The sequence below is a fragment of the Lampris incognitus genome, chromosome 2, assembly GCF_029633865.1.
Source record: "Lampris incognitus isolate fLamInc1 chromosome 2, fLamInc1.hap2, whole genome shotgun sequence".
In the NCBI taxonomy this organism is placed as follows: domain Eukaryota; kingdom Metazoa; phylum Chordata; class Actinopteri; order Lampriformes; family Lampridae; genus Lampris; species Lampris incognitus.
This window is the reverse complement of record NC_079212.1, coordinates 20,440,592-20,450,631: the sequence shown is the minus strand read 5'-3', so window position 1 is coordinate 20,450,631 and position 10,040 is coordinate 20,440,592. Positions and strand designations below refer to the sequence as shown.

At 41.5% G+C, this 10,040-nt stretch overlaps 1 protein-coding gene across 1 annotated transcript; it reads left to right on the top strand.

The window, feature by feature from the left end:
• The first annotated feature begins 411 nt into the window (after window positions 1-411).
• Window positions 412-3,029, top strand: LOC130129137 (E3 ubiquitin-protein ligase makorin-2-like). The gene is made up of 8 exons (XM_056298949.1): window positions 412-535; window positions 1,082-1,210; window positions 1,328-1,569; window positions 1,669-1,751; window positions 1,852-2,096; window positions 2,194-2,301; window positions 2,673-2,775; window positions 2,859-3,029. Exons 1-8 carry the CDS (start codon window positions 495-497, stop codon window positions 3,027-3,029), a joined length of 1,122 nt encoding a protein of 373 aa, XP_056154924.1. The 5' UTR covers window positions 412-494.
• The last annotated feature ends 7,011 nt before the right edge of the window (window positions 3,030-10,040 follow it).

The following is a 10,040-nucleotide window of genomic DNA, read 5'->3' as shown; positions in this document are numbered from 1 at the left end:
GTTTCGATGGCGAAGAAAGGGTCGTGAATGATTCATAAACGCGAGTAATTTACAGCGCAAACAAATCACCGAGTTGTTGCGATAATACATTGACATTGGGTGGGTTTAGGATGAAGTTTTAAACAGTGATAGTTTAAAACTAGGGTGAAACGGTGAATTCGTGGTTAAGGTAAGGTAATGGTTGTGTTTACGGTTCAAATTAGGGTAAAATCAACATTGGGTTGCCATGGTGCTCGTCGGAATACGGATGGGGGGAAATAACGCCGCTCGTGCGCAACTAAATATGAACGACTTCTGCTTTACCGGGGGACAAATAAAAACCTCGCGCCCGGGTCTACGTAGTCGGCGCCTAAACTGAGACATCACGTTACCATTACCAAACTCGACTCAAGAGCATTTGGCGCCCTCAACTAATTGGGCAAAATGTAACGCCTGTGTTCTATTTAGGTGGAGGAAGTGAACTTCGTTACAGAGGCGTATTGTAAAGACGGACAATGGAGCAGTACCCAGCCGTCCGTGCGGGAGACATTTGTAGGTGAGCAAATTTGGTAAAGTATCATTTCAAAACGTGATGCGTTTCACTGTTGGATCACGTAACGTAAGGTGCAGTTACGCGGTGGAACGCGAGGTGCGTATTGATTTTTAAAGGTAATTAAAAGGAGTGAAGCGACCAGCTTTTAACTGGTGGTCGTTGGCGTCCCGACTGTTAATTACTCTAAATTCACCCGTACCGCTTCTCCGCCAAGTTTTCTCATGACGAGTGATAGATGGCTCGGCATGGCTGTCCATACCCACATGTTTACTTCGGTGCCGGTTTTGACAGTGATCTCAGCAGGTGCGTCTGCTCGTTGGACTAGATGATGTCTGTTTGTTAGCTGATGGTAGCACAACTGGCAGTTAAGAATGAGATTTGAATATCGAGCTAGTCTCCAGTTTTATGCCTTTACGTCTTTCATGAATGTTGCTGTCATGTCTGCTGGTCCTGTACACACTGTGGCTCACCCGCTTGATGAAAAGTTACCTGGTCAAGTCAAATATCTGGGAGTTTCTACCAAGTTTTTCTTTTTATATATATATTTAGGCAGTTCGTGAACGGCTACTGCAGATTTGGGTCAAGGTGTCGTTATCTTCATGATTGTTCAGTGATGCCGTCAACACAAATATGCAGATACTTTCAGAAAGGTGCATGCTGGTATGGTGACGGCTGCAGGTGAGTGGTTCTGCTTTCTTGCCTTGTTTGGATTGACCCTGAATAAGTTGCTTTTTTTAAAAATTTGAACTTGACCTTCACTCAACACTACATAACCCGTTCACTGTTGTTGTTCAGATATCTCCATGTCCTTCAGTCTGATGGTGATGCAGCTGTTGCCAGTAGAAGGGGTTCAGCACCCCACATCCACTCCTCTTGTGTTGGAAATGCACTGCCCGGCCGACGAGGGTCTGAGCCCGTGCTCTCTCAAGCCCAAACGGTGTCCAGCCAAGCGCACAGGGCTTCTGTATTTAATGTTTCACATCTGACGACAACGAACGTCTTTGAGGAGCGGTCAAGAGCGCATCTACCTCAGCAGGGTATTTGCATGTGCTTTTATTAAGTTTACTCTACGAGGTTTTGGTCTCAATGATACAACATTGGACCCCCCCTCCTCTTTTTTTTCTTTCTTTGGACAGGTGCTGAATCTAATCTAAAAGCTCTCCAGGAATCGCAGAGCTCGGCGACTGAAGCAGGTGCATCAGATGGCAGCAGTCGGCAGGTTTGCTGTGCATACTTTAAAATATATTTAATTACACTAAGCTTAGTTGTATATTACCAGTCAGAGACTTGACTTTAACTGCAAAGTTGTCTGTGCCAAGGAGACTTTATTGGATAAGACTGCAGAGGTTGGTGCTGCGGCTTTCTCCTCTCCTGACCAGAGACAAACTGAGGCCTTCCTCCAGAGTAAAGATGTGACCTGTAGCATCTGCATGGAGAAGGTCTATGACAAGACAAGTCCAGAGGCACGCCGCTTCGGCATCTTGCCAAACTGCAATCATTCTTACTGTTTAGAATGCATTGTTACCTGGAGGAAAACTAAGGACTTGCAAGAGGAAGTAATAAAGTGGGTTTTGGCAAAATGATTAAAACCAACAGTTGGCTCATCAACTGCAAACCCCTGAAGGTTTTGTTCTTGAAATACTGCTATTTTCGTTCCTCAGGAGCTGCCCACAGTGCAGAGTGAAGTCTGCTTTTTATGTCCCTTACAAATACTGGGTTGAAGGCCAGGCAAAGGAAGCCCTCATTACTACCTTCAAAGAGAAATGCAGGTATGACCTTTGGTCTCCTTTCCAGGGTCATTTCAGACCTAGTATTGACACAAACTGGACACTACTACAATTGGTATCTACTCTTCAGACCTAGTGGGCTGCTGAATGTAAATACTGTTTTGAAAATGGTGCAGTACAGCTGCTAGCAATCTGATATAGTCATGTTAGGCCTTTTTATATAGATGGGGGGGGTGATTTTTGTTCCACCTGAAAAGAGTTGGTGTTTGGAAATGATTGCATTCAAAAATATGTACACTGCTTTTACCCTCACTCTCATTTGTCTGTAATGACAAACATGAGTGGGAGTGGTCAGATTACAATTATGCACTGAATTCTCAATCTTGTATTTTGTTTTTAATCTGTTGCTACAGTAAAAGAAGATGTGTTTTTTATACACGACGTGGAGACTGCCCTTTCAAGTCTGAATGCATTTATTGGCATGATAAATCTCAATGGCGCCGCACATCGCAGTTGGTAAATAAACTTCAATTTACCTTAAGTCTGCAATCACTTCAACTTTCTCACTCAAATCCTGAATGCCAGTGGTCAAGTTTAAGTTTCTGTTCTGTCATTATCACCAGAGTCGTACGGAGGATGTAGAAAACTTGGACGGTCAACAACTACTTGATTTTGTCATTGCCATGACCCTCCTCTGGGACTTGGAGGACGACGATGACAAGGAGGATGACTCTGATTTCGTCCTAATCGAGTTCTTCTTAGTGTCATAGTGCTTTTCTTTTTTTTTCTTTTCCTGCTGTCCTCAAAAGACTGGGTGGGCCCCCATTTTCTCTGCCCCAGAAACTTGTGCCATTTTTGTCCGCGTCTCCAATTAATTTCCCCCTTTGAAAACTGAATCTCCTGATCGATCATTCTTTAGATTCAAGCTCTTGGGTGACAAAGCTGACTAACATAAGCTTGCAAGTTTAATGACCATTTTGTGCCTGAAGAGCTAGTGATCATTTAAATCTTTGGCTGTGATGGGAAGGGTCTCATAGTAGTTGAAGATTGCTAGTTTTTGGTATCCGTAACATTTTAAAGGTGTGTGAGACTTTTTTTTTTAAATTACTAGGAAATGATGGGGGAGAGGCATAGCTCCTTGTCTTGAAATAACCCATCTAATCGGGATGACAACTTTTTTTTTCTAGTCATAGCATGAAGATCTGTCTTATTTTAAAGTTTAAAAGTTTTTGTATGCATACATAACATTGTTTCACATATTGCTGTAACTATTAAAGTTTTGCTTATATCTTGACATTAAGAAGTAAAAGGTGATTGCACTGTGTAATAGCGATATTCATTCAGTCCTTATTTTAACAGTGTACAAAGGAATGCACATACATGGAAAATATCAAACAAAGAAAAACATTGTTGACCCAAAAGATGTAGGCTGAAGCATTAGCTTATTATGCCTACCCTTTTTTACCTAAAAAAAACCCCCAAATCAAAACAAGTCCCAAAATATAAAATAAAACATTTAATTTATCATATGTCATCCCAGCCATTGAGAATACACAAGCCAGTGCATTCTTAGGGCCAGTCCCAAGCCCAGCTGCACGGAGAGGGTTGCATCAGGAAGGTCATCCAACGTAAAATCTTAACCAAACCGAATATGCGGATAATAAATCAGATTTCCATACCTGATTGGCTGAGGCCCAGGTTACCAAGGACCGTCATCAGTACTGCTGGCCAGCAGGGTGCCGGTGGAAACTATACTACTGTTGGACGAAGGGGGGAGGCATGTGCAGAGGCAGCAGGAAAGGAGGAAGTGTAAGAGTGTGGAGGTGAGAGTCAGAACTTTGAATATTGGCGCTATGACTGGTAAAGGGAGAAAGCTGGCTGATATGATGGAAAGAAGACAGGTAGATATACTGTGTGTGCAAGAGACCAGGTGGAAGGCAGCGCCAGGATCAAATGGAAGTGGAAGAAGGAAGACTGTTGTGTGGAGTTCAGGGAGGAGTTAAAACAGGCACTGGGTGGTAGTGAAGAGTTGCCAGATGGCTGGGCAAGCACTGCAGAAATAGTGAGGGAGACAGATAGAAAGGTACTTGTGTCATCTGGACAGAGGAAGGAAGGCGAGATGTGGTGGAATGGGGAAGTATAGGAAAGTATACAGAGGAAGAAGTTGGCAAAGAAGAACTGGGATAGTCAGAGAGATGAAAAAAGTAGACAGGAGTACAAGGAGATGCAGTGTAAAGTGAAGAGGGGTGGAAAAGGAAAAGATGTAGAGTGAGTTGTGTGAGAGGTTAGACACTAAGGAAGGAGAAAAGGACTTGTACCGATTGGCTAGACAGAGGGACCGAGCTGGGAAAGATGTGCAGTAAGTTAGGGCGGTCAAGGATAGAGATGGAAATGTGCTGACAAGTGAGAGTGTGTTGAGAAGGTGGAAGGGATACTTTGAGGGGCTGATGAATGAAGAAAATGAGAGAGAGAGAGAAGGTTGGATGATGTGGGGATAGTTAATCAGGAAATGTGGTGGATTAGCGAGGGAGTGAGGGCAGCTATGAAGAGGATGAAGAGTGGAAAGGCAGTTGGTCCAGATGACATACCTGTGGAGGCATGGGGGTGTTTAGGAGAGATGGCAGTGGGGTTTTTAACTAGATTGTTTAACACAACCTTGGAAAGTGAGAGGATGGCTAGGAGTGTAGAAGAAGTATACTGGTACCGATTTTCAAGAACAAGGGCGATGTGCAGAGCTGTAGCAACTACAGAGGTATAAAGTTGATCAGCCACAGCATGAAGATCTGGGAAAGAGTAGTAGAAGCTAGGTTAAGAGGAGAGGTGACGATTAGCGAGCAGCAGTATGGTTTCATGCCACGAAAGAGCACCACAGATGCGATGTTTGCTTTGAGAATGTTGATGGAGAAGTGTAGAGAAGGCCAGAAAGAGTTACATTGTGTCTTTGTGGATTTAGAGAAAGCATAAGACAGGGTACTGAGAGAGGAGGTGTGGTATTGCACGAGGAATTCGGGAGTGGCAGAGAAGTATGCAGGAGTGGTGCAGGATATGTATGAGGGAAGTGTGACAGTGGTGAGGTGTGCGGTTGGAATGACAGATGGGTTCAAGGTGGAGGTGGGATTACATCAAGGATCGGCTCTGAACCCTTTCTTGTTTGCAATGGTGATGGACAGGTTGACGGACAAGATCAGGAAGGAGCCTCCGTGGACTATGATGTTCACGGATGACATTGTCATCTGTAGCTAGAGTGGGGTGCAGGTTGAGGAGAGCCTGGAGAGGTGGAGGTATGCACTGGCGAGAAGAGGAATGAAAAGTCAGTAGGAGCAACGTGTGTGAACGAGAGGGAGGACAGCGGAATGATGAGGATGCAAGTAGAGGTGGTGAAGGTGTATTAGTTTAAATACTTGGGGTCAACTGTTCAAAGTAAAGGGGAGTGCAGAAGAGAGGTGAAGAAGAGAGTGCAGGCAGGGTGGAGTGGGTGGAGAAGAGTGTCAGGAGTGATTTGCGACAGAAGGGTACCAGCAAGAGTTAAAGGGAAGGTTTACAAGATGGTTGTGAAACCAGCTATGTTATATGGTTTGGAGACAGCGGCACTGATGAAAAGACAGGAGGCGGAGCTGGAGGTGGCAGAGTTGAAGATGCTAAGATTTTCATTGGGAGTGATGAAGAAGGACAGGGTTAGGAACGAGTATATTAGAGGGACAGCTCAGGTTGGACAGTTCGGAGACAAAGCAAGAGAGGTACGATTGAGATGGTTTGGACACGTGTGGAGGAGAGATGCTGGGTATATTGGGAGAAGGATGCTGAATATGGAGCTGCCAGGGAAGAGGAAAAGAGGAAGGCCAAAGGGGTTTATGGATGTGGTGAGGGGGGACATGTCAAAAGGAGTTACATTGTGCCTTTGTGGATTTAGAGAAAGCATATTTAATTTTTTATTTTTTTGTTTTATTTACTTTTGTTTTTGTATTTCATGTCTAAATTTGTCTGTGTGTTTCTTTTTATTTATTTATGTATTTTTGTGTCAGTGTCTGCACTGTGCTTTTATGTTGCACCGGACAGACTGGTGTACAAGAGTTTTTGTTATACTGGGATAGTATGATGACAATAAATTGAAGTGGTCTAACCTACCTTACTCAATTTATTCATCGTCTTCTTCAGTCGTGAGCAACCAGAATTTACGTACATTACTGCCATCTAACGATGTCTGTATTTTCTTGCACCAAATTGATAAATGCAGGCATTGTGGGTGTTATACACCTCTAGCGTGTCCCTCGTTGTCGATTCCCTCCCTCCGCACTCGGTGGGTCGATCTCATCACGTTCGCTTCAGTTTTTTTTTTTTCAGAAAAGTAGAACGACGCTTATGATGGAGGCGAGGACTCCCTAAGGGCAAGGGCCAAGAGGAAGTCAACGAGGGCGAGTTAAACCACTGCTGAAACGCAGCTGAAGTCTCCGGTCTGCAGAGACGCCCTATTCTTTTTTCTTCTTTTTTTTTAATGGCGTATGCAAATTTTATTTATCCATCCATCCATCTGTCCATTTTCTGAGCCGCTTATCCTGCTCTCAGGGTCGCTGGAGCCCATTTCAGCAGTTACTGGGCGACAGGCGGGGAGACACCCTGGACATGCCGCCAGGCCATCACAGGGCCGACACACACACACACACACACACACACACACACACACACACACACACACACACACACACACACACACACACACACACACACACACACACACACACACACACACACACACACACACACACATTCATACCTAGGGACTGAGGGAGGAAACCGGAGCCCCCGGAGGAAACCCACGTAGACTCAGGGAGAACAAGCAAACTCCACACAGAGGACGACCCGGGATGATCCACCAAGGTTGGACTACCCCGGGGCTCGAACCCAATACCTTCTTGCTGAACAACATTTATTAACTTACAAACATGAGAACATTCAAGAACATAAATGCCAGGGGGTGAAAAATAGATACAATAAAATCAGCCAAGAAAAGAAAAATAACTGTAATATACCCAGCAAGGCTATCAATTCTGTTCCCATAACAAAAAAAATCATTGAATAAAGTCACTGTTTTTACAGCCTTCTTATTGTAACTTAAAGATATTGTGTGCAAGTAATGTTCCAAGTCCTTTGTGAAAACACTGTAAAGAGGAGTCCTTTTAGAAAACTTGTATCGATGAATGTGACATTTTGCCAGAAAGAGAATGAGGTTAATCACAAAAGCGCTTTTCCCCAAATTCTTATCCTGAGTAGGAAAACTAAACAAAATATATTTATGAAAAACAAAGTTGTCCAATAGCTTCTCTCTAATGAACATTGACTTGTCTCGCCACAGTTTTTTTGTATACCGGCAGTACCAAAAGATATGTGACATTGTTTCTGGATGGAGAGAACAAAACGAGCATAATGTATTTATATCTCTCCCACATTTAGAAAGAAATTGCTTAACTGGATAACACATGTGAATCTTTTACTTTGTTTGTGAGAAGATATATCTATGAGATAATGTCTAACTTTTTTCCCATGGAATATTCTGATCAAACTGGGATCAGTAAGTTCCAACATATGGAGAAGTGCTAAACTCCCTATGAAAAAGAGTACGGACAGCCTTATTGTTTTTTATGGTTTCAGTGCAGCAATCCCTTCCACACATTGTTTAATCTGGACGCACTAAAGGAATAACGGAAAGGATATTGAGTACCTTGCTATTAGGACATTGAACCACTGGGGATAGCTGCCATCGAATTCTTTGGGTGTTACAGGAAAATTATAATGTACAAGAAACTCGTCATATGTCATGAGATAACCTTGAGAGTTCAGCAGCTGTCCTACCAATAAAATATTTCTATCAAACCAGTTACTAAAGAAAACACTCTTGTGCTTGTATAAACTATTGCAGTTATTTCATATATAGTAAGGGTGTGGCGCAAAGTTGTGCTTTTAAATCAATTTCCATGCCAGTAAGGCTTGCTTATGATAGGCTGGTAGTTTAAGAGGGCTTTTGTCAATTTGATAATTACACATTAACAAGAAGGGAAGACCCCCAACCTTATTGAAGACAGTTCTAGAGATAATGTTCCACATGGATGAGCTGTTAGTCAAGAAGTACTTTAACCAGTTAATCTTCAGAGTATAATTCATAGAAGAAAAATCCAGAAAATCTAAACCACCATTCTTAATAGAGTTGACAACTACAGATTTCCTGATATAGTGGACTCGATTTTTCCATAGAAAATTCATCAATATTTTATCAGTGGCATTAGCAATTTTGTCATCCAAAAATACAGATGAAGCAATATAAGCCTAATCGTTGGGTTGTAATTTAAGGTAATTCTGTCCTTGGGTTTTTTTAGTTACAACAGTCCCCAAATAAGTTACTTTTTCTTTTGCAGGAATGTTGCAAATTGACACCTCATTACAGTTTTTCAGTGCAAATAACTCAAATTTATTCAAATTCAGGCATAAACTTGAAGCTCTAGAGAATAAATCAATAATCTTTATAGCTGATTATACCTGAGAAGCATTTTTAAGAAATAAGGTTATATCGTCTGCCAACTGACTTATAAGAAGATTATTATCAGCAACAGAGATACCTTCTAACCTACTGGATTTAATACATAATGGGGAAAAACCTGAACCATCAGGAGGAAAAGGTAAACAGAAACAGGGCAGCCTTATCTCACCCCTCTCTGTAGAGAAAATCTTTGAGTTGTCCCATGTTTTAGTTTAACTGAGCTATTAACATTAACATAGAGAATGTTCTTAGCATTACAAAAATATGTTCCAAAACCAAAGCGTTCTGGACAATAAAAAATAAAAGGATGTTCTACAGAGTCAAACGCTTTGCAGAAGTCCAGGAAAAATATGAATTTTTTTTGTCCAGAATTAGATCAGAATAGTCTCTGACGTCTAAGACCAATCTAATATTGTTAATATGTCTACCGCTCATAAATCCAGATTCATTTTCATCAATTACTGAGTGTGAGGTCTGCTTTAACCTTTTAGTTAAAATAATAGCAAACACTTTATAATCATTATTGAGTAGTTATTGGTCTCCAATTGTCCAGCAGAGGCAGATTTTTTTTGTTTTGTTTTGTTTTTTTTGTTTGTTTAGGGATTAAACATATTACTCCTTGTGTCACTGTAGTAGGAAGAGAGGAATTCTGGATACTTCCTGAATAGACCTTATAAAGAAATGGTGTGAGTAAATCAGAGAATAACTTGTAAAATTCAGCAGTGATACAATCATTACCAGGCGATTTATTGTTTTTGAGTGAATGATGCCCTCCTTAATGTCATCTTCTGATACTGGAGCTTGACATGATAAACAGTCCTCCTCACTTACAGGATCAAATTCAAGATGTTGACAAAAAGTAAAGTTACTTTCATCGAACTTTGATACTTGGTGATTTATTTATTGAGGAAAATGATCCAATATTACATAGCTTAGACCAAGTAAATGGTAGTACACGAGATAGAAAACGTGCGGACCCTGAGAATGTATTAACATTGGAATGAAAACTTCAAACCTTTAAGAAAAATGTGAACATAGGAGTAGAATCAGGTAACAGTGTGAACAGGAGCATACATAAAGTGCCCCACGTGACAAATATCCTCTGGAAAGTCTTAAGAACACTATTTTTCTCGTTTTTTTAAGAAATAGGTAAATAAACAATTTTTTAAAAAAGCTGCTTTTAACTGTATCATGTGTTATCTTTTATGAAGCATTTGCGCATATCTTCAAAATATTTGAATATTCAGCTTAG

Bases quoted from the DNA above. Each gene is read 5' to 3' on its own strand.
- LOC130129137 (XM_056298949.1), top strand. From the start codon at position 495: ATGGAGCAGTACCCAGCCGTCCGTGCGGGAGACATTTGTAG. The intron at 1,211-1,327 runs GTGAGTGGTTCT...GTTGTTGTTCAG, and splicing joins TGGTATGGTGACGGCTGCAG to ATATCTCCATGTCCTTCAGT. The intron at 1,752-1,851 runs GTTTGCTGTGCA...GTCTGTGCCAAG, and splicing joins CAGATGGCAGCAGTCGGCAG to GAGACTTTATTGGATAAGAC.